The sequence below is a fragment of the Ceratotherium simum genome, chromosome 11 (genome assembly GCF_057802395.1).
Source record: "Ceratotherium simum simum isolate JZ-2026a chromosome 11, ASM5780239v1, whole genome shotgun sequence".
In the NCBI taxonomy this organism is placed as follows: Eukaryota; Metazoa; Chordata; class Mammalia; order Perissodactyla; family Rhinocerotidae; genus Ceratotherium; species Ceratotherium simum.
This window is the reverse complement of record NC_141910.1, coordinates 66,852,454-66,876,493: the sequence shown is the minus strand read 5'-3', so window position 1 is coordinate 66,876,493 and position 24,040 is coordinate 66,852,454. Positions and strand designations below refer to the sequence as shown.

The 24,040-nt window shown below is 42.1% G+C and overlaps 1 protein-coding gene across 8 annotated transcripts; it reads right to left on the bottom strand.

Moving 5' to 3' along the window:
* Window positions 1–208: 208 nt before the first annotated feature.
* Window positions 209–22,084, bottom strand: E2F6 (E2F transcription factor 6). Of its 8 annotated transcripts, none has more exons than XM_087437141.1 (8): window positions 21,728–22,084; window positions 13,213–13,267; window positions 12,478–12,546; window positions 9,178–9,394; window positions 7,050–7,205; window positions 5,575–5,689; window positions 3,001–3,148; window positions 209–2,221 (listed from the first exon to the last, which is right to left on the bottom strand). In XM_087437141.1, the coding sequence occupies exons 1-8, from the start codon at window positions 21,833–21,835 to the stop codon at window positions 2,172–2,174; spliced, it is 918 nt and encodes a 305-aa protein (XP_087293267.1). In that variant the 5' UTR covers window positions 21,836–22,084; the 3' UTR covers window positions 209–2,171. The 8 variants fall into 8 exon arrangements, with proteins under 8 accessions (XP_087293267.1, XP_087293268.1, XP_087293271.1 ...); XM_087437142.1 differs by having other exon boundaries at window positions 9,178–9,391; XM_087437145.1 differs by lacking the exon at window positions 12,478–12,546 and adding an exon at window positions 11,803–12,017 and having other exon boundaries at window positions 21,728–21,758.
* Between the last annotated feature and the right edge of the window lie 1,956 nt (window positions 22,085–24,040).

Genomic DNA, 24,040 nt, shown 5'->3' with positions numbered 1-24,040 from the left:
GGGGCCAGCCTAGGGCCTCATACAGTAGAGAGTCTGGACTTCAGCCTGAAGGAAATACAGAAACTCTCAAGGTTTCTGAAAGGGGTTAAGTGACGTGAAAGTAATTAGTAGCGTATGTTCAGGATGCAGTGGGAGGGGGAGCCTGGAAGCTAGTTCCCAGGACGCTTGCTTTAGCAGCTGTAAAAAGAAGAGACCAAACACCAGAAAATGGAGTGATGAGAGAGAAACATTCATTTATACAACACATCTACAGTTCACAAAGGACTTTCACTTACATGATCTCATTTTACCCTCAGAAGAGTTTGTAAAGTAGAACACTGATCACATTTCACAAGTAAGGAACTGCTCTCAGCACCGACGCCCTCACCTTTGCGATGCCATGCTTCCGTGGTTGGTTTTGGGGCACTATCTTCTTTAGTTGTTTTTTTCCCCTCTTCTCATTATTCCTTCTCAGGGAAGGCTTTTTCTTCTCTATTTCCCCTTAAATATATATAGATGTTCATGGGCCTCTCCTCTGCTCCTGCTATATCCTCTCATTAGATGACCTCATCCACTCTGATGGTTTTAGCTACCACATATAAACTGACATCTGCCAAATCTATTATGCAGAGCTCAGATCTCTCCACTGAGCACCGGAGCTACACATACACAACTCCTGCCTAAACTTGCACGTTCATGCAGCATGTCCAACACGAGGAGCACGGAGAGCAGTCCCAAGCCTACAGAAAGCAGCCAGCAGGGACTGTAGGAGGAAGGGGTCTGGTGTTCAGCAGAGGGACAGGACTAGCAAAAGCTGCTGGAGCTCAGAGGTATGTGAATCCTAAACACTCAGTGTTATTTTTCACTGTTTTGATTTTTGATTCCTATGTTAAATCTTTTTATACATGGTCTTAATTTCAAGTTGCTTCCAGTCTTTCTTTGAAAGCAAGAGGTTTAAAGTATAAATTTGAATGATGCTCGCAAGCCAAGTATTATTGGTCTAATTTCACAATTCACTCCTTCAGTCACTGATTGGTTCAAACATTTATCGAGCACTTTTTATGTGCCAGGCAAGCGGTGGGTATAACAATGATTAAGACAAAGTCCCTCAAGGAGCTCACAGTCTAATGGTAAACTACTGAGTCAACGGAGGCACAGAGTGGTAAACGACTTACCCAATGAGGTAGAAACAGCCAGGTACTTGGAAATGTGGGATTAGAGCTGGAGAGAGGGCAGGGTACAACTAACTCATCATAAGTAAACCCTTCTGATTAAGGAGCAAGGCTACATACAGAAACATATTACAAAGTCTGCTTGCAAAAAGGTTAAAATAGTTTCCAATTTTCACCATGATTCAATTCATGCCTTGCAATGAATTAAGCCATTACCTGATGGCATTTCTATACTTGCCCCTAGAGCCTTGGGGCATGCCACTAGTCTGCCGGGACACAATGACTCTGCAGGGAGCTTGAAATCCAATTTTAGCACTGGGAACCATATTGAAAGACTATAATTAAATCCATGAACTTTAAATGTATAGCACATTTATGATACTTCTACATGTAGAAGTTAGGAAAAAACTCTCCTCTAACCCTCATTCAGAGGATTCTAATAAGTTATAGATACCACAGAAATTAGAGAATTTGTCTGTTACTTTCCATATATACACTCTTTTGGCTGTACAAGGGTGAAAAGTTTCACTCAGACATATTTCATAAGTAATCTAAACATTATACAAATATATACAAAGACATCACATTTAGATGGGTGTGAGCACCCATCCAGTGTACAACAGCTAACTGCAGACGTGAACCCGTGTAAGGCAACTTCTTCTGTGATGATGACACATGATCCTTGAGGAAAGGGCAGAGTCCACGAAGAACTGTCCATTTCAGGCCTGACCACCTGTTTCAGTGATACTCTTTGTGATGAAGTTATTTCAGTAGGCAAGAGGTCTATTTCACTGACAAAAGCAGTGAATAATTATAAAAAGAGTTGTTTCTGAAAGCGGAAACCATAATTACCCAGTAATCTAAGTGGCGAACTACTCAAACATACAGCGGGCCATAACGCTGCTACTAACTGAGAAGGGAAAACTTCATGATGATTATTGCTGGGAATCAAATCTGATGCATAATTCACCCACATACGATGTTCCAAAGAAAACTCAACACACGAAGTCTCCAATGCTGTCAGTTGCTTACTTCAAGCAACTCTTCGCTTTGTGGTGGAGGATTTTCTTCTGAAAAATAACAAACATGAGAGAAATTCTCCTAAGTGAGGGATTGAAGGGCAGACAGGTAACAGAACACACAATTCAAGTGCTTAAAAAAAAAACTGGAAGATCCCTGGTCAAGAACAATATTCTTACGTTAATGGCATAAGGCTAATGTTTTCAGTCTCACGAGAACAAACTGGAACTCAAACATGTACCTGAAAGCACCTGTCAGAGAAGGCAGGTGGCACCACCATGGGACCAACGACAACCAAGTTTTCTCTGGTATCAAAACTACATGGAATTTAACCATACAATTGTTAGAAATAGCCTCAATTATAGTAAGAATTACCTTGTAATTTTTAAACTCATGTTATTGTGGCTAGGAAGAGTAAACATATCTGTAAGGCCATAATGTGCATTTATAAAACTATATATTTAAAATCACTAGAGGGCCGGCCCCGTGGCTTAGCAGTTAAGTGCGCGAGCTCCACTACTGGCAGCCTGGGTTTGGATCCCGGGCGCGCACTGACGCATCGCTTCTCTGGCCACGCTGAGGCCACGTCCCACATACAGCAACTAGAAGGATGTGCAACTATGACATACAACTGTCTACTGGGGCTTTGGGGGGAAAAATAAAGGAGGAGGATTGGCAATAGATGTTAGCTCAGAGCCGGTCTTCCTCAGCAAAAAGAGGAGAATTAGCATGGATGTTAGCTCAGGGCTGATCTTCCTCACAAAAAAAAGAAAAAAAGAAAAATCACTAGAATCTTAAATTTTGAGAATCACAAAATTGGTATGTTTACCTTTATCAGGGCGTTCTGGATGTTTGCCCTTAGAGGAAGAGGTCCCTACACCTTCAGACGTCTTACTACTTGAGTGATTCTGTTCCACTTCACATAGGTAAACATCAATAGGTCCTTTGGTGCTCCGTATGTGGACTGTGATAGAGTCCTAGCAAAACACACACAAAACAAGACAAATGAGAGAATTCATTCATTTTTTTTCCCCCACTTACTAGACTATAGAAGAGTCAACGCAAATTTCTGAAAATTTAAATTCAGGTAGTTTCCTATCATACATTTGAGAAAATCGTACTTGACTTAGTCACATTAAGCAGTGGCCAACAGCAACCAGACCACACAGTAATGGTTTCAGAGCCATAAAGTGAACACTTCAGGACTCAACAGCCCACCCTTCTCTACTCAAGGAGTTGACCCCTTCAAGGAATCTGTACTTGAATCAAATTGGTGTTTTGATAACAAAAAATCTAAAACACCCTGTCGTCTCAAATGATGAGGGTGTGTTTGGAGTTCCAGACCACTGAAGAGGTACTGCACTAACTGAAGGGACCACTCTTTCATCCACTTGAAAAAAAAAAAGAGGATGAAATGAAGATGAAATATAGCTCACGTAATTTAAAATATTAAAATCCAAAAGATTTCAGGAAACTGGGGGCTTCTACTGAGAATTATGCTAAATTCTTAGGGAACAGTTCCAGTTATAAATGAGTCCTCTGTTGTTTTGACTGGGAGTGGGCTCAACTGAAACATTACATCTATTTCCTTCCCTTTCATGCAGTCAAGGCCTGGGCTAAGCTTTGCAGACATCACCACTCCCCTCCTGCTCCCAGCTCACTGTGATCTCCTGACAGAGGAGTTCAGGGAGATGCAGCGTATCAGAGGGTCTCAAAACTGCATGTGTCATCCCTCCTAGAGCTTCCTGGTACCAGACGGGTAGGCTGGAGAACATCTATGCTCAGCTTCTAGACTGCCAGGTCAGGTCTGGTTTGAATGGTACACCTCGTACAAGTCAACAGACAGTTCTAAACAATAAAAGAAACTCATACGTCGCTCAGAACTGGCAGCCAGCTGAGGACTTCATATTTCATGAAATCGGGGGCTGGCAAACATCTTCTTTAAAGGGTGAGGTGGTAAATATTTTTGGCTCTGTGGGCCATACCATCCCTTCATAACTACACAACTCTGGCATTAGAGAGCAAAAACAGCCAGAGACAATATCTAAACAAATGGGCACGTGGCTGTGTCCCAATAAAATTATTTACAAAAAAATCAGCAGGCCGGATATGACCCGAAGGCCAGTCCATCCACCCAGCACTATCCACCCGGATATCTGTGGAGTCTGACTCCGCTGAACACAGCGAGCTCTCTCCAGTGCTCCCACTTAACTTCCCTATCGCTGGGAACGACTGCCCAGAGGGCCCATGTGCATCAGCTTTTAAATGGGACTCTGAGAGATGTGACGAGCATGATCAAAAGGATCAGCAAGATTTAGCAATTACAGTCTAAAGCAGCTCATAGCATAGGGAAAAAAACCAAAAACCTACCAGTCACTGCAGAATGGACTATCATGTCCCAAAGAAAGGAAGTCTGAAAGATTAGTTAATTATTTTTTAAAAAAAGAGTTCCAACATCTGTGAAATGACTCATATTAAATATAAATGTTACTTAGGAGACCTGGATATATCTAAATCCATATAAAACTAGGAAACATCACCAAGACGCCACAATTTGATTGTGACCGGAGTAAAAGAAAGCTGTTCCTTAATCGACTGATAGTACACTGTGAAGTGAAACATGGGCTCTCCCTGGGACGGGGGTCTGCTGGAGATAAAAGGAAAGGCGGGTGGTGAGAGTACTCTGCATTACGAGGGAGGTAAATCCCTCTAGCAGCGGTGAGGACATCCCCACGGGCACTGATGGGTCTATCAGGCTGTCAGAATTGATGCTCTGTCCCAAGAACAGCCACTTTTCTTGGTTCTGATTTCATCCTTACCAAGCAACCTTCTGACGACAATTATCTTTTAACACAAACTTCCCTGTAAGGGAAAGACTGTGGTAAGCAGATGGCAGCTGATAATATTTTCACTTACACAGCAATTTTACTTTTCATGTTAAATGTATAACTTAGTGTTGTAGCTTATTCATCAGTCTTTTATGAGTTTGGTTAGTCAGCCTAGAGCCTTGGCTGACACAGGTCTGCCCTCTGGAACTTTAAAACTGAGGCCACTTCTTGGTCATTCCTCTACAAGGCATTATAGTACCACGGTTTAGAACAAACTCGGAAGCCAAACTATCTGGGCTTGAATTCTGGTTCTGTCACTTACTGTGTGACCGTGAGAAAGTTAGTTAATCTCTCTGTGCTTCAGGTTCCTTTATCTTGAGAGGATAATAATCATGACTACTTCATTCACTGTGTTATCAAAACAAGTTCAAGTGCATACAGTACCTGAGCAGTACCAGGTATGCAGCTAACATGCAAGGAATGCTCATAAAGTTGCTGTGACTGCAATAAACTACAGCGTAAGCAGTTGGCCCACCTTCCTCTTTAAATCTTCTTAAAAATGCAGGGCTACCTACTTCTCTGGGAGCTGGAACATCCAATCTGGTTTCTGCTGGAGCTTTAACCGCAATAACAATTTGTTCATGGAAGGCTTGGATGCTATGAATATCTTGATATGTCACATATGCTAGTGTGAAAATCAGTCAAGGATCTCTAAGCAGCATGCTACTTATTTGGAAATAATTTATCTCTTATGATACATGAATGCAAGTGTCAGGCTTGAATATCTTTAAATTTTTATGGGATATAAACTCACAATTAAGGAAAGCAGTCTGTAAAAAAGAATTTCTTATATAATTCTTAGTATTTCACGAACAATTCTTAAGATTTTAGTGTTTTATAATATTTATAATTCAACTTAAAGAGTTGCTTTAAATTGTACCATTGTGATTATGATGACAATTTCTGGAGAAAAATATTAATAAACTGTGCATTCGTAACACAAACACAACTCATGAAGGTATTCAAATCTCCCCTCCCCCACCTCCACTCTCTATTCATTGCTAGATCTTACTATGAGAACCTTTGGGAAAAAATATTCAGAGTTTTGGTGAGAACCTCCTAAAATGCAAGGTAGAAAAAAATCTATAAAAAGTAGAAGCACCTTAGAGAATAAGTTCAGGACTATCACATACTCATGGGATTGCCTTCTCCAAAATTATTTTCCAACTCACTACCTGAATTTTTTTCATCTTGTTTTACTATTACCTGAAATTTTACCAATTATGTGATTTATTGGGTTGCCCCAGCTTTCTTTTTTACTCCGCAGACATTGTGATTGAATGTAGTAATGTCAGCATTTACTTTTTTTCTAACAACTGTACTATGGAAATAGGTAGCAGTTTTGACTGATATAGACTTTAAGTAAATTTTAAGCATGGAACAGCTCAGAACCAGTGACACCTCAAAAAGGTACAGCAAGGGGAACAGGTCTCTCCAGAAGACCCAGGAGAACATCAGGAGAAGTACCAAAGACAAGTCCCCCCGTCTGGTCCCAGACACTGAGCTTAAGAGCAGTACTGACATTCAGCTCTGTTAGGCTTTGTGGACTAGAATGGCAGTTTCAGTACCATTACAACAGCAATTCATTGTTTCAGAAATAAAGTTTAGTTAACAAATTAGGGAAAACACGAATTTCAAAAAAGCCAACAAACATTTTACCATCTTTATAGTATTCAGGCTACAAAAACAAACAAGAATGCTCCACTATTTTAATTGTAAATGCAAATGTTAACTTTGGTGCCTTCCTGCACTACTTAGGTCATGGTGCAGCATTTAATCTGAGCAAATGTCACACCAAGCAGCTAAAGGCAATGATGTGTTATCTGTGTATGTTTGAGCCTATACTAATAAATCTTTACTTCCTTTCACTTCTAAGGGTCTAATTTTGTATCTTAAATAAATTAATTAAATCCCCAAGCTGATCCTACTATTTAAAGTAACCTGCTTTGGAAGGAGAAATTTTTTAAAAAGGTACAGAGTTAAAGGATATCTTTCATTTTCTTTGTCATCTGTTAACTCGAACAATTGCTGAGCACAATCCTTAATTAACTCATCCAGAGCATCTTCCATCGCTGATAAGTCAGAAAGTTCCTCCTGTAGCTTCTTCTGTTGGGGCACTGCTCCAAAATTGCTAAGATCAGATCCTCTTTAAAAGAAAAGTATTAAAGAAAAAGACCATCATCAAAAGCATCTAGGAGATTACAGAATCACACAAGTTAGGTTACTGGACTTTCTCCAAGTGTTTACATAAGGTGTCTCCCACAGCGACAGATAAAAACTAGGTACTTCAACTTCACTCCTGCCCTCCCATCATTCTAGATACCCATTATTCTTCCTGCACATTAACTGGTTTCTGTCCCCATTTCTAGTCCCTTACACAGGAGCTTTAAAAAATATATCATAACTCTATAGAAATTAATAGTAGGAGGAAAAGCTAAATGAAGTTTAATGAGCTGAAGAGTCAATAATACCCAGTTTAAGCCCCAGCTCTACGATTTAACAGCATAACTTTTGACAAGTTATAATCTTTTAGTCCCTTAGTTTCTACATATGAAAAACAGAAAATTTGCTAAATGATAGTTCCTCTGCTAAATTCCTTAAGTGTGTATTTTTCTCTACTGTGCATATTCTATCTGGTTCTATCTGAATATAATGATTAATTTTTCTCAAAAGATACATTTTTTTTAGTTATCACTGTCTACCACAATATGATATAACCTGAGCAACAACCGATATTCATTTTTTTCCTTCACTCTTTATGGAAAATAAAGAGGGAAAAGGTTGTTATCACTTTATCTTTTGCTTGCTAGTTTTCAAACCTGATTCCAATTAGTGATTCAGAATGCAATCGGATATTAACCCCTAAAGTGTTGCTTCAAGTTATTTAGTAAACATGTTCAAATAATAACTCAGGGGCCGGCCCTATGGCTTAGCAGTTAAGTGTGCGCGTTCCACTACTGGCGGCCTGGGTTCAGATCCTGGGTGCGCACTGATGCACTGCTGGTCTGGCCATGCTGAGGCGGCATGCCACATACAGCAACTAGAAGGATGTGCAATTATGACATACAACTATCTACTGGGGCTTTGGGGAGAAAAAGGGTAGAAAGGAGGAGGATTGGCAATAGATGTTAGCTCAGGGCTGGTATTCCTCAGCAAAAAGAGGAGGATTGGCATGGATGTTAGCTCAGGGCTGATCTTCCTCAAAAAAATAATAATAATAATTCAATCTGCACTTCCATACTATTGAAGAAACAACCTCCTCTCTGAACTACTTTTCTCTCTGAACTACTTTTCTCTAATAACTAAGTTAATTACTTAAAGTCATTTTATGATCTTTGTTGGTAGATTTTTCATTTGCCTGAAAGGTCTCCATATTCTCACGTGCTGGAACTGTTTCTCACTGATCCAAAATACACACCTATGGTAAGTATAACAGCTTTCTTCTTATGTGCATGCACACACACCCCTGTATCTACATCATAACCTCCTTCCATGGATCCTAATCCTAATCACGTGTTAAGTCTTTAGCAATTGCCTTTTAGACAGTAAGTCTGATTTTTTCCCCAGTGAGGGCAGTTTCAGAGTGTGATCACAGCCTATCCGCATCACAATCACGTGGGGTCCTTGTTAAGCAAGTAGATTCCTGCCTTCTCCCAGAAAAACTGAATTACAACCTCTGGGCTCGAGGCCTCTAAGTGTTTACCACAGGACCATGCAAGAACCACTGTTCTACACCCTTACCTGATTTCCCCCCATATCAATAATCAATTGGAACTGAGGAAATACTTTTTAAAAAATCTCCTATACAATCAGATGTCCCCTTCTTATGATCTTGAAAAGTGAAATCTTAAAACTAATCATTATTCCATTTAACTTTTCCATAACGTTGGAATGATATTCTATGTCTACGGCTCTTATTTAGTCCTAAGTAGAAAAAAATATCTATGTACCTTGTGGGATAATGTAAAAATCTTTATAAAATCCTTTTCTAACAAGAAGTCACATCTTACTTTGTTTTATATTTTCAAAACACTACTAATATCTAGTTTATTTTAAGCATGGTATTGTCACTTAATGAGAAGGAAAAAAAAGCCATAAAAAGTTGGGAACCAACTCACATCCACCGAATATGGTTCTTGGACTTTTTCTCGACCAGGTCGATACCGTCTAAGACGTTGGTGATGTCGTACACTCGTCGTTTCCGTACTCCCAGTTTTGTTGCAACCTTGTTTAAGTCAAGAATACCCCCAGGAGCAGATCTGACAAGATCCATAAATTTTCGAGTTAAATAAACCAGTGATACATCAAAACGAGGTCTCTTCACTTTTAGAGCTTCTGGGAAACAAAACAAACACATTTGTAAAATTCTAAATAGCATTTTTTTCTCAACTCATGAAAAAAAATCATTTATTTCCTTCTGATCAGTAAGCACAGACATTAACAAATTCTACACACTGACCAAATCATAGCTCATTTTTATGAAACAGATTTCTCAAACTGGATAAAAATTCATTAGCCTATCCCAGGTAAACAAGGGCTTTAGACTTAGAGGAGTATATGAAATATGCGACCAATTTCCACCGAACATGTGAATTTTTAGAAGTTTACTGCATTTTATCAGACAAACGTGGTGAGTCTGCATTTGTATCCACACCACTCTCAGGAACAGGCTTAGAAATGATTTTTAAAATTAAATTTCTCTTTTAGTCTTCAAGTTAAGAAATTCTTTATAAAGCAAAAGCAAAGACTTGGCTTTTTTTTTTTTTTTTTCAAGGTTTCTATACATGTAGTGTAACCCTGTCTGATGAAGTTTTTGAAAGAGCTCAAATTAGTCATCTATTAGGACAATTATGACAGACCTTGAGGAAAAGTGGCATATCTATTTTTAAAAACATTCACTACCCTATATTAACTTAACAAATAAGCAAATGAAGGGGTAAAAAAATCGCTTTAATTCCCTTATTCACTCACCTACACTGATGATTTTGGTTTTTCATACACACTAACCCCTCCACACACATACACACACGTGTCAATATATACATATAGTTTCTAAAAACAAAATAGGAACATACTATTTTTAACATGCTATTTTTAACTCAACACTGTGAACATCCTGACTTGTCAACAAATGTATTTCTCCTAAGGATGTAATGTATAACACAATGACTATAGTTAACACTGCTGTATGACATATAGGAAAGTTGTTAAGAGCAGATCCTAAGAGTTCTCATCTCAAGTAGAAATTTTTTTTCTTTTCTTTTTATTGTATTTATATGAGATGATGTATGTTAACCAAACCTATTGTGGTAATCATTTCACGATATATGTAAATCAAACATGTATATAACATATGTATGTAACATAAATCAAACATATATGTAAATCATACTGTACACCTTACAGTGATGTTGTCTATTATTTCTCAATAAAACTGGAAAAAAATGTACTTCAACATTATTCTTAATGGCTGCATAATTTATTTAACTGCATGAAATATTTGCTAACTTATCCCAATACTGAAAATTCAGATTGTCTCCAACTTTCTGATCTTGCACAATACTTCAGTGAATCTCCTTGTAGCTAAACTTTTGTATGCATCTTTAAATGTTTCCTATAGATAAGTTCCAAGGTGTGGAATTGCCGAGTAAAAGGGTATTTCTAAGGAATTTTGATATGTACTGCTAAATCTGCTATCCGGTTGTGGATTCCATCCATTTATGCAGAGTATGAGGGCCTCATCAGATGCCTTGCCAGAACTGAGTATTATCATTCTTTTTCATCTTTCCCAATTTGATACTTAAAAAAAAGTTCTTATAGTTTGGTGTGCAGAGGAAACAACTGTACAAATAACTTAGCTGTCCTTCGGGTGTGGAGTATACAATTTCTCTTTTTCTTTATTTCCACAGCATACCACAGTTAGTAAGCTTCAAAAGAAATATTCAGCGGCCGGCTCGGTGGCGTAGTGGTTAAGTGTGTGCACTTCGCTGCTGGCGGCCCGGGGTTCGGATCCCGGGCGCGCACCGACACACTGCTTGTCAGGCCATGCTGTGGCGGCGTCCCATATAAAGTGGAGGAAGATGGGCACAGATGTTAGCTCAGGGCCAGTCTTCCTCAGCAAAAAGAGGAGGATTGGCATGGATGTTAGCTCAGGGCTGATCTTCCTCTCACACACACACTAAATAAATAAATAAAATAAAAAAAAAAAAGAAATATTCATCCTATCTTCAATCAGAAATGCCCTTATCCAGAACCTCTACAATGTCATATTCAGTTTAAAAACCACTGGTGGTTACTCCAAGAACAAAAGTACATATTTTATAACATAAACGTCTTCTCTGTAGAGACTACTCCTATACTTAAGATTAAACAGGGTTAAATAGGAATTAAATTTTTTTTTTTAATTGGAAGTAGAACGTCACAATTCTACAATAAACCTTGGAAGATTACAAATGAGAAATTCTAACTTTAAAAAGCATACATTTACTTATACTAAATTACTAACAAGACATGGTCTTATAAGCTCAGGATAAGTATATTCCTACCATGTTAGTCATTTTATAAAGAACATTTTATAATTGAACACCTCTAACATGACAGTTGCTGAAGGGATATAAATGTGACTGAAAAGGTCTTCAAACTGAAGGCATTCCAGAGTCTAGTGAGGAGCTCTACTACAGTATTTGAGATAAGAGCTAAGGGAGGTATTCAAAGTTACACGAGAGATGAAATAAAACCGTAACTGGAGTGGGAAGCGGGGAAGGCCTCGAATAGGAACGGCATACAGCAAGGCGAATAGGAAGGTGTTCTCCCACTCTAACGGAGAGCCAGGCGCTTCAGTGAGGCAGAGGACACACGTCGAAAGACAAAGCAGCATTTGAGAACGCGGTGTATTTAGGGAATCCACAGCTGGTATAGCTTTAGCAATCGGTGAGGGCAGAAGGGCTGGAAGAGGAGGCTGCAAAGTGAAGCAAGGAACACCTTTCTAGGACCTTGTCTGTCTATCCATCTCCACTGCCTTCTTTTAAGGTTATGAGACGGCTTTTAAATTTAACACAAATAAGTAAAACCAAATAAATGAGGAGTCAGGGTTTTCTCTAGATGTAATAGAGCACCACTGAAGAATTTTAGGTTGAGTGATATCATAACCCATTTCTGTATTAGAAAAACCCCACTGGCAGCAGAAGGAAAGCGGTAGGGTGTGGAAGAGCCTGGAAGTGAACAACCTACATAGGAGGCTGTCCCCCTACTTTAGTTTGGGGGAGTGGGAACCTCCCCGAGAAGCAGCAGTCTCACACAGCGGTTAAGACTGTGGCCTCAAGTCAGAGAGGCGTGGGGCGGAATCCTCACTGTGCAAGTTCCTTCACCTCTGTGGGCCTCAGTGTACTCGTGTATGAAATACGAATCATCATCCATACCTGTATCGTGAAGGGTTGCTGTGATTAATCCACACAAAGAGCTCAGCATGGGGCCAGGCACTGTACGAGCTCAATAAACATTAGACAACACTGTAAGTCGGTGGGTGGGACAGGCGAAGGAAACACTTCCAAGGTAAAACTGACCAAACTTGGGGACCAGCTGTGGGTGAGACTGTGGCCGGGGCCAACGAGCAATTAAGGGTTGACAGCAAGATTTATACATGGGCATCTATGCACTATCTATCCACTGAGATTAGGACCAAATTAAGGGTGGGGCAATCTATCATAACAACTTCCAGAAGGACAGGGAAGTGGAGCACTGAGATGCCATCTCCTTTGACTGACTGAACACTGACCCACAGCAGGGGTGGGAGGGAAGAGCAAAGGGAGTGAAAGGAAGCCAGGAGGGCAGGCTGCCCTCAGCTTGTCCCAAACCGCCTTCCGTCCCGCTGAGAGGAACAAGTACTGCTCTCACAGAACCCTGTGGGAATATCCCCAAACACAGACCGTTCTATTTTAAAAATGATGTTTCCAAAGCAGCAGAGAATAAACTGGCATTTGTGCACATTATTCAGCCCAGAACCTCAGTTTTCGCTGAAATTCCAAGCTTTACATTTCAGTGTACAAATAAAACATGTTAAGTTTTTCATCAACTCACATGCATTTAAAATAAATCATTTAAATCATATGAAGTTCAAACTACAAAACCTAAAACCTATTCGGGAATCAACTTACTTCTCATGGACACATATTGCACATTATCTTCTAAATTAATCCTTATTTTTGATGGCTGCAAAAAGAAGATACAGAAATTTAACTTAATAATTTAAAAACAACGATGTAAATGAACAGCATTTTACTGGATAATATAAAGGTTTTTTTTTTTTTACCCTGGGGTAATAATTTGGGTGTGACAAAGGCAGAGCTTCTTCCAAACTATATCTACTCTTTAACTGTAATCACATCTGACAATGTTCATAGATTTGAATTTCTAAAACTGCACGGTCTTCCACAAGTATGGAAGAAGCAGATAAAGAGAGAAAGGGGCAGAGGGAGAAAGGAATGGTGAGGGAGGGAGGAAATATGAATATGAGAATTTATTACTGAACAGACATTAATTTATTGACTACATCAGGTACTGAGGATAAAAAGGAATACAAAGATGATTAGGCACCAACCCTGACTCTGGAAAGCTCAGAAGAGGTATAAGATATGTCTGAATTAACAAATGCTCACCTCTTGCTATTCAAGTGTAAGTGGCTCCAAAACATTTGCTCACAAACTTTCACAGGCAGCCATGCACTCCCCAAACCTTTAGATACAGCCGTGTAAACAGAAACCCACATTAGCCACATGCTTAGAATGAAGTACAAAACTGGCTGCAGAGTATATCCAACAGGAGTACTATGGATGTACCCAGAGAGGGAAATCACAGACGGATTCACAGGGAAGGTGATCCCCAGCTGAGCCTTGAAGGACAAGCCAGATTTTGCCTAAATCTGTAGGAGCTTTGGGAGGGAGGGAGAGAAAAGATAGGATTCCTGGTGCAGGAAATGAAATGAACAAAGGTATGAAAATATAAATTGCATGGCCCCTTTTGAGAAACCATCTGTGTGGCCAGAGTGAAACTAACTTGATACTGAAGCTGGAAGGGCAGGCTAGCACCGTGTTCAACCTGGAGGACATGAAAGTCACACTAAGGAGTTTGGACTTCATGTTATAACCAGCGCAGAACCACCAGATTTCTAAACAAGAACATGACATACTCAAGCTCCTGATCTAGGAATATAAGGATGGTAGCAATGCGGCAAAGAGAGTGTGGCATGGGGAAGCCTGAAGGCAAGGGGAAAGCTAAGAAGCTCTTTGTTTATCTCTGTGTCACAAATTCTTGGCACAATGATTTCCGTTCATCTATGACAAGATGATACCATCTATTAGCAAGTCAACTTGATGTGGAATAATTCCACTGAAATAGAATTCTGCTGTAAAATTACTTTAGTTGTTAGAATTTAAAGGAAAATGAAGACCTGCTGGGGTGGCAAAACCAGAGTTGGGAATGCCTGCCTTGGGGGCAGGAACGAGGCCTGGCTAGCTCTCTTAAACAGTGCTGACAACAGTGACTTACAAACACGGCATCTAACAGCGAAGCACTGAAGGGCAATCCTACTCAAGTCAAACATCAGACGAATATGACAACTGTCATTGCTATTTTTACATTTAACCCTCCTGCTAATACAGTATGAGACAGTCTAACTATTGTAGCAAAATTCTTAAATTAATAAAATCTATCCTTATCACACTAATTTGAAACATACATAAACAAATATTCTAAATTGCTATATATACTAAGGTCTGTTTATGAGTTTTCTATTCCACCCATGATCTTTTACTTACGTATCTGTAGCATACTGCTTTAATTACTATAATGTTAGAATAAATTTTACTATCGTTAGTGCAGTCCTGAGAATGCATGCAGAAAGGGTTAACACAGCAGAGCTCTTAGGTGCCTTGCTGCAAAAAGGCTTCTGCTCTTAATTTAGAGTAGTAGGGCCCGTCCCACTTAATGGTTTCCACATAGGCTGCCTCACTGTCTGCTCTCCACCTACTCCAGAAGGGCACCTTTTCTACTCCATGCCCCCTCCCTCTTGTCTCCTCATCTAGACCATTGCATTCACAGGCTGGCACAGGAATAATATCTCAATTAGGCATAACAACGTGAGAAAGTATGACTTTCTTTTCCTCACACTCTTTGCTGTAAATGCAGTTGCACTACATATCGACTACATTGAGATCTGCGGGAAAACAGACTCCGACAGCATCTATTCATTGTTTTCGCCTTTGAATGTGAAAACACTCTCGCTTTACCTTGGAGAAATCGCAATAGTATCATGGCCTCTCAGGGACAGACATCTCAATATGCACAAATCCTACACGTCTGACAATTCTGGAGATTTCCAAAGTGCCCAGAGCAATGACACATTCATCTCCTTTATATTCAAAATAGTTCTGGCTTAAGACTGGGTTCAGGACTACCAATCATGTGACCAATTAGATGCTGGGAGATCCTGACCACTATGTAACACAGTGTAGTGATATAACTTTACTGCCCATTTTCCAAGCTATTGCAAAGATTAAATGAGAAATTTTGTAAGCAAGCACAGAAGACTACCCTTCTTCTTTTCCTTTTTGAAGCAGAACAGTGCCTGGCACATTCAGGCACCTGGTTAATATTTGTTACACTAACGAATGGAGGCTGAAATAGTACCTTGTCACAGATGACTTCAAAAGATAAATAACTTAGAACTACAAAACGACAAGTATTTACAGACACAAGGACACAGGGTAAAGACTCCCTCTCTGGTACACCATTAATAAGAATCACTGAAAGAATAAGAAGCCTCATTTTCTGTTTTTTAACACAACATCTATCATCTGGATAGATTCCGCCTGCCAATCCCAGCAAACCTTTCCAGCTACTCTAACTTTGGTGAACTGCACTCCACAGATAGGCTAGGAGCTTTTAGTGGCTTTAAAATCAGAATAAATGTTTCCTCACACAAAAGTTCCTGAACTATTAAAAAACATTGGCCTGAGTCATTTAGGTCCCTCAGATGACCGCAGTGCACCCTGCCCCTGGAGGGACACTGATGAGGCCCTTGTATAGAGGAGGAAACGGAGACAGGAGATGGAATGGAGAGGGGCTCCCACTCAGGAAGAGGAACAAGTGAGGCTCCTCCTAACAGGAGACTGATCATATGAGCTCCTTTCAGGGATAAACCCCCCCCCTTTTTTTGAGGAAGACTGGCCCTGAGCTAACATCTGTTGCCAATCTTCCTCTTTTTTTTTTCTTTTTTCTCCCCAAAGCCCCAGTATATAGTTGTATATCCTACTTGTAGGTCCTTCTAGTTCTTCTATGTGGGATGCCGCCTCAGCATGGTTTGATGAGCAGTGAGGAGGTCTGCCCCCAGGATCCTAGCTGGTGAACCCTGAGCTGCGGAAGCGGAACACGCGAACTTAACCACTACGCCACCAGGCCGGACCCCCATTTTCTTGTTCCCTTTAAATAATCTCAGCCTTCACAAAAGGTGCAGAAATAGTACTAAGAATTGCCACATACCCTTCACTCAAATCCCCCAAATGTTAATGTTTTACTACATTTGATTGATCAGTTTTTCTCTATACACACAAATGCAATTTTTTTCCTGAATCATTTGAAGTAAACTGCAGACCCCTACATAATTTAGTGTGTATCTCAAGTACATTCTCTTATACAACCACAGTATAATTACCAAAAAGTCTGTCCAAGACCAAGCAGTCTTGAAAAAGACTGTCAGTAGAAATCTGGACTTTGAGGACATTGCCAGTGAGGGTTCAAAAGGGAGGGAGGAACGTGTTAGAAACTGGAAGAAGGGGGATCTTCGTCATGCTAAGACAGAGCACTCGGCAACACTGGCAAGTGCGGTTATGTGGAAAGTAGAAGGTGTTAACGACTTGGGTGATCTAATGAAGATTTCCACTCACGTGTTGATGGTGGCACCTGGTTTCCTCTTGCAGCTCACAGTAAAACATAAGAGAAACTGAGGAAAGGACTTAATGGCTTTAAAAGTTCTAAGCCTCTCTAGAAGCTAAAAATTAAGAAATGACTTCTGAGAAAGACCAAATCAAAAGCACTGCCACAAGAACACAATCAACACGATCTAGAGATGAAGGTGAGGGTGTGACCATACAACTTTTGGTTAAGGTACCTCAGAGTACTATTCAGTCACACCAAAAGCCCTAGAAAGAGATTAAGGATGAGCCTCACGGATTCTCCCAATCTAATGACAGGGCCTCTAGGAAGCTTCTGGGCACTGTGTTTCAGCCATCAGCAGGAGCCCAAGGTAGAGAAGGGTTTATTTTGAAGAAATCTGTGGGCAGGACTCTTGTCTACTGAGTGAACCACAAGAGGTCCACACAGCTTTTGAGAGAATTATACCAGCAAAAACACTGCCAGCTTGGACTAAAAGGGACAGAGACAGTTCAACCTGAAAAGAGGCCACTGGATACCCAAAATTCTCCTGACAGGCAGCAGGCTGAAAAAATTACTCAGCGACAACTAGGTATTACCTTTCACGAAAAAGAGACTCAGACGGTGGAACCAAGAGCCCAGAGGGTAGAGCTGAGAGCGTAGAGAATTATTCTCAGGTCGGAGCCCTAATAAAGAAATTTCCAACATTTACCAGGCTGGATGTCAGAACTGGACCAGGTACTCCTCAGTGACTCCCATCTTCCTTTATGAACAGGAATGTCTAGTGCAGTTATCTTACGTCTGCACCACTAGTGTATGCTGTAAGCTGGGTGTGTGGGGGTCAGATAACCCGTCTTTTTACTTTCGCAGGCCTACAGATCTGGAGTAACTGTACTTGAGGAGCTGTACTTAAAGAACTACACCTGAGGAGCCTGGATTCTTTATTCTAAGAGTACAAAATCTGCTGAGGCTCAGATTAGGCCAATAGGTGCCTTTTCAAAGAGGTTCCTATGCAGGACACTTATTTTTTACCTTTTCAGCATCTTTATGATGGCAGTCCTCAGAGGAATGCTCTCTCAAATTTCTACGGAACTAACCTGCCCAGGTGCCAGCACAGATGCTGCTGCTTCTAGTTCTGGCAACCCACCACTGTGGGGGGCACTGTCCAAGTTCCTATTCCTTCAAGGCAGTCTCACTGAGAGGTTACTCTCAGATAATTTCCCCGAGGGGATGCCAAGGGAGAGTCTAGCTGCAGTCAAACCTCAAAAGACTGGACTACCTGGACTACCAGAAACTGGAAAGTTTCTTACCTAAGAAACTTTCCCTTCCAATCCTCGAACTGTTTGTGTCTTGGCTGGGAAATGAATGGAGAAGGCAGAGGCCTCCAAACTGAAAATCACCAAGGATGATCTCAGTGTACACGGCTTTCCAGGAACCAGCAGCAGATGGGCAAGTCAGCACATTACAAGTTATCTTACTACTGCTCCAACTGCCACATCTGAAGACTTATACTTTTAAATTTGAGCTCTCAAGGAGTAAGAAAAGAATAAAAGGTGAGTTCTAGGGACTAAAATCTTAAGCAATGCCTCTAAATTGGTTAAAAATTCTTCTACACAGAATCTTCTTTGTACCAACTGCCTATTTGGGGGAGTAATATCCCTTTAAGAGCTCTTTGGAAATACACCTTTCTCCAGGGTGAATGCATTCTCCTCACTCGTTCAAATTTTATTTTTAAATATGCAAAGTTCCACCTCCAACCAATACTATTTTCTCCCTTCTCAAAATTCCAGACAGTTTTCAAGCCATTTACCCAGAGAATATCACTCAGTCAGATACATAACTAATCTCTGCATAGCAATACACAGTTTATTAAAAACTTTCAGTTATTAGCCAATTAAAAAACACTGAGATAGGTGTCAAATCACCATTTTACAGGAAGGAAAATAAACACTCATACACTCAAACATTTACAGAGCACCTACTTCATTCATTCAATAACTATTTACCAAATCTTTTTGTGAGAGCCACCAAACGTGCTGTGGATTAAAAAATCAAATGAACAGAGTCACTGCACTCAGGGACTTAAGAGCCACACATTGCAAAGAGCAAGTAAGTAAGCACAGGGCGCTTTGGGAGCACAAAAGGAGTGCCTAACCCAGTCTTGACAGGCCAGAAGTCTCCAGACCACTGACCCATAAATCTAGACCTGAAGAACCATGGGAGGTAACAGGAAAAAGTGTGTTAAAAAAAAAAAAAAAAAAAAAAAAAGGCTCTTTTGATAGGGGGAGTGTGGATATGTAGGGGTACAAAAGAATAGGGAAATATGGAAAATTCAGCAACCATAAGCAGTTCAGGAAAGATAAACCCAGGGGCTGGATTATATTAAGAAGTTTCTACTCCATCCTGAGAGCACTGGGAACCATGATAGATTCTTTAAGCCAAATGACATGATCAGAAATATGCTTTAAAAAGACCATTATGGTTAGTTACTATGTGGAGAATATACAGAAAAGTTGGGGGCAAGGCCAGAAGCAGCAAAACTGGTTAGGAAGACATTGCAACAACGCAAAAGACAGATGATGTTTACAAGTGGCAAGTATTGGTGATTAATTTTAATCCGATTGGGAAGCGGGAGGGGGTCAGTTTGAAAAAAGGAAAAGGCAAGGATGATGCTTAGGATACTAGCTTGGGCAATATGGTGGGTGTGGTACCATTTATTAAGAAAGGTGACAGCAAAGTTGTTGCTTGCTTAGGCAAAACGAAAACGAACTCAATTTTGGATATACGAGTTTGAAATCTAAGTAGAGATGTCTGGCAGACAGCTGGAAAGCTCTGAGCTGGATTTACAGATTTGGGAATTATCATGACATGGTAACTGAACATACCACAGTGGATAAGAATATCTAAGACTTCAAGGGATGTGTGTATCTTCTGATATTAAATACAAAATTAAGTGTTTTTTCCATAGTGAGAATTCAGAGCTTTTATCAAATTCTCAAAGATTAACAACACCAATACAGATGGCACCAATATATGTAAAGGGTAACAGAAGTCATGAGAGTGGTGAACGGCATCCCACATGAAGAATGGGTAGAGGTTAGAAGAGACCCCAGGATGACATCAACAGGTAAGGAATGGAAAGAGTTTGCAAAAGAGCACAGGAGAGGCCAGACCAGTAGACGGCGCATCAAGAGTATGTGGTGTCAGAGAAGCCATTCAAGGGCAAGGGTTTCCAAAAAGAGTGAGCAGTCAATCATGTCAAAACTACAGAGATAAGGAGTGAAACATCTGCTAGAATGGACAAGGTTCTGGGGACCTTGGTTAGAACACTCTTACAGCTGTGCTGAGGGCAGAGGTCCCCTGGCAGTGGGTCATGGTCATAAGGAGAGGTGAGCAAGTGGACACAGTGAGTGCAAACAATTTTTTCAAAGGTTGGCTGTGAAGGGGTGGAGATAGAGATACAGTAGGAAGAGATACAGTAGACTGAAGGGCATCAGGAACTAAGGGAGAGATCTTTTAAGACGGGGATGGATTTAGGATGCAGTTTAAGTAGTCAAGAATTTATCATTTGGAGCCACACTAACTAAATCCAGGCTTTTCTGCATACTATCTAACCACAGGCAAGCCACTTAAGATCTCCAAGTCTATTCTGGCAACTGTCAAACAACAATCATCATCTCTTAGGACTGCAGCTGAGGAGTTAAATTAGATAAGGCTCAAACTATTTTTGAGCACTGAGTTCCCATGAAGACTGGCCATACTGACTTCGGTAAAAGTTTAGTTACTAGCTATGGGGGAAAAACCAGCAAAGAAGTTGAAAATATGGGGAGAAATGGAAAATGACGGCTTCATCAAGAGCCCTACAAGCCAAGGAGAATCTACTGCATCTGTCTAGAGCAAGAATAGGGGAAATTACCGGGCCGGCCCGGTGCCGTCGCGGTTAGATTCGCCGCTCAGCTTTGGCGGCCCCGGGTGCGCTGGTTCGGATCCTGAGCGCGGACCTACTCACCCCGCATCAAACCGTGCTGAGGCGGCATCCCATACAGAGCAACTAGAAGGACAACTATGATGTGCAACTATCTACTGGAGCTTTGGGGAGAAAAAAGGAAAAAAAAAAAAGGAGGAAGACTGGCAACAGATGTTAGCTCAGGGCCAATCTTCCTCCAAACAAAAAAAAAGAATTGGAGAAATTAACCTTTTGCAGAAGGGAGCCCACTCTCCCTTCCATATTCTCTGTCAGACAGGACTGAAGACAATCTGCTGAACCGGGAGCTGTGGGGCGGGAAACGCGAGGTGTGGACAAGGTTTTAAATGGCTGCAATCAAGTAGGAGAATAGGAGAGGAGGTCGCAGGGAAGAAGACACGATAGCTTGCAGAGACACACTGAGGGGCCAGGGGAAGTAGGAACACACGCTCTTCTAACGCAAAGCTGGGCAATTTTCTCCAGCAGGGCTCTGCAGCCCCGAGAGAAAAGCCAAGGAGGCTGACAGCACATTTGCGAACAGGTGTGGAAAGTAGGAGGCGAGAGTCGAGCGAACGGCCAGTCGGGCTCACAGCACAGGCTGGGCAGCGCGGGAGCCGGGAGCCCGAGGAGCAGCCAGGGGCCCGGCGCAGGGGGAGCTCACGACGCGGACGACGTCAGCGCGGCTGCCCCGCGGAGAAGAGGCGGCGGCCGGGCTCAGACGCACCCCGCGCCGCGCCAGGGCCCGGGCGCTCCGGACTCGGGCCGTCCCCGGGGCTTACCAGCAGGCCCTCCACGTTGATGGGGTCTCGGCAGCGGCGGCGCACCGTCTCCTCCGCCGGGTCCACGAGCAGGCTGGGCAGCTTCCGCGCCGGCCGCTGCTGACTCATGCTGCCCAGCCGGCCGCCCCGGCCCTCGCACCCTGCGCGCTCTCCCGCCTTCTCCCGCTCCGGTCGGGCGCCGCCCCCAACACGCCGGTTCCCAGGGGCCAAGCGCGAACGGGGCCCGTGGCCTGCTCAGAGGCGCCGCCTGGCCAGGCCGGCCCGCGGACGAACCCGCCACTGCCCCACGACCCCGGGAGCTCCAACACAGGCGGGAGAGGAGCAGGGTGACCCAGGGCCCTCAGGACGCCAGGCCCGCCATCTTCCCGCATGCGCAGTGCGCCGCCCCCAATGCGCATGCCTGCTGCTGCCGGGACGCTCCCACGCATTGGTGCTCTCCCGGCGGCCGGAGCCCAGGAAACCCCGGACGGCGGAATCCGCGGAGAGGATGGCGACCGAGAAGGAAGAGGTGGAGCAGGCATTCCTGCGGAAGGGAACGGCGCGAGAGAAAAGAGGCAGCCGGGAAAACGCCCTTGTCCCCTCGGGATTCGCTGCACTGATGACACTAATTACTGAAAGTTCTGAGTGCGCGTGGATGTTAACTTATTCTTGAACTCCCCCCGCACATCTCGGGCGCTCGCCCAGTGTTGATGCTTAGTAAATGTCCGTACCCAAACCGTTGTGGAATTGTTTTCTCCTATGCTGCTTTTTTTTTCTTCCTTTCTTTTTCGTTTGATAAATGAATTATTGATTACCTGCCATGTCAGATATTGTGGTGGGCACAGGAGATACTCATTTGAATTTGGCACAGACTCCATCTCAAATTCCAGTGGAAGAGACGGATGAATCGAACATTTTAAGCTGGAGCCAGAAGGTGTGTTTTCAAATCCTGGCTCCCTCTACTTATAAGTTACAAGACCTTAAGTAAGTTACTTAATCACTCTGTGCCTCAGTTTCCTCATCTGTTAGATAGGACTAATGACAATCCTTACCTCATAAGGTTGTTGTGAGGATTAAATGAATTAATGAATATAGATTACTTAGAACAGGGACCAGCTCATGTTTGGAATAAAAAAACAGAATGTGGTAAGTACAGGGTGGAGGGCAGCAACTGAGCCAGGTGGTTAGACTAGGGGCTTCTCCCCAGCTTGAGGTGGACCAGGGAAGGTTTCCGGAGGAAGTTGACTCCCTATTAGACTACATATAAACTTCTTGAGGTCAGAGCCTTTGTCTAATCTTTGTATCTCCGGCATCTAGCACAGTGCCTGGGGGTGAGAGCTCAGTAAATGTTTGTAAATGAATGACTTGAAATAAAGGATAACCTAGGGGAAGTCTCCAGAAGGCTGAATTTTGTTGCACAATGGAGAATTTCCCAAAGCGGTTAAAAGACATCTTTACCAACCGGAGTCCCTGAAGCTCTGGAGAGCAGAAATGGCTGTTTTTAATAAATAAGACATAGTCCAGCATTTGCTATAGGTTTGGCATTCTGCTAAATGATCTGCATACATTTTCTCATGTAAATCTTGTAACTGAAAGAAAGGTGTTTTTCTGCCTAATTTACAGATCAGGAAAATGAAGATTAGCAAGATTACAAAAATTATCTGAGGTCCTGAGGGGGCAGTGGGAGAGGCAGGATTTGACTCCACAGCTGATTAATTTGGTATGCTGATCCTTGAGAAGATTCTTGAAGGGTGACTAAGAGTTTCCTCAGCCAGAGATGGGGTGGAGTGAGTGAGAGTGGGCTGCGGGTCAGGGTGAGAGGCACTCTAGGCTCAAGACAGAGCATGAGCCAGCTGTGGAGAGTCAGGGCGATGACACAGCCTTCCAGACTGTTATAATACCTGTGACTTGGCTTTACCCTGAGACGTAATCATTTGCACATTTTTGGAGCGTGTGCCTGGCAGTAGAGTCGGTGATGAGGGGAAAACTAAATCCGATGGGGACCTTACCTTGTCCTCCAGCATCCCCCAGCCCGGTGGAGACACATAACCAGGCGCATAAGTACTAATTTAGAATGTGTATAACATGCTATGGGAGCACAGAGGAGGAAGAAAATAAATAACTGAATTTTGCATAAATCACAGGTGCTTTTTCCCATATCTCCCTGTGAGGTAGATATTTCTAGAATACAGATGAGGATACAGAGGCTCAGAGAGGCTCAAGGCCACCTGGGGACTCAAATGCAGGACTTCAGCCACCAAATCCTTTGCTTTGTCCTCCATGCTCTACAGTGGTACAGACACAGTTCCCAGCACAGAAAATCTAGTATTTCCC

What these genes read in the sequence shown, in the direction of transcription:
- E2F6 (XM_087437141.1), bottom strand. Translation starts at nt 21,835, where the DNA reads ATGAGTCAGCAGCGGCCGGCGCGGAAGCTGCCCAGCCTGCTCGTGGAC. An exon ending in TCAACGTGGAGGGCCTGCTG is followed by an intron (nt 13,268 to 21,727) that starts GTAAGCCCCGGG and finishes TTCTTTTTGCAG; the next exon opens with CCATCAAAAATAAGGATTAA. An exon ending in AAGAACCATATTCGGTGGAT is followed by an intron (nt 7,206 to 9,177) that starts GTGAGTTGGTTC and finishes TTTCTTTTAAAG; the next exon opens with AGGATCTGATCTTAGCAATT.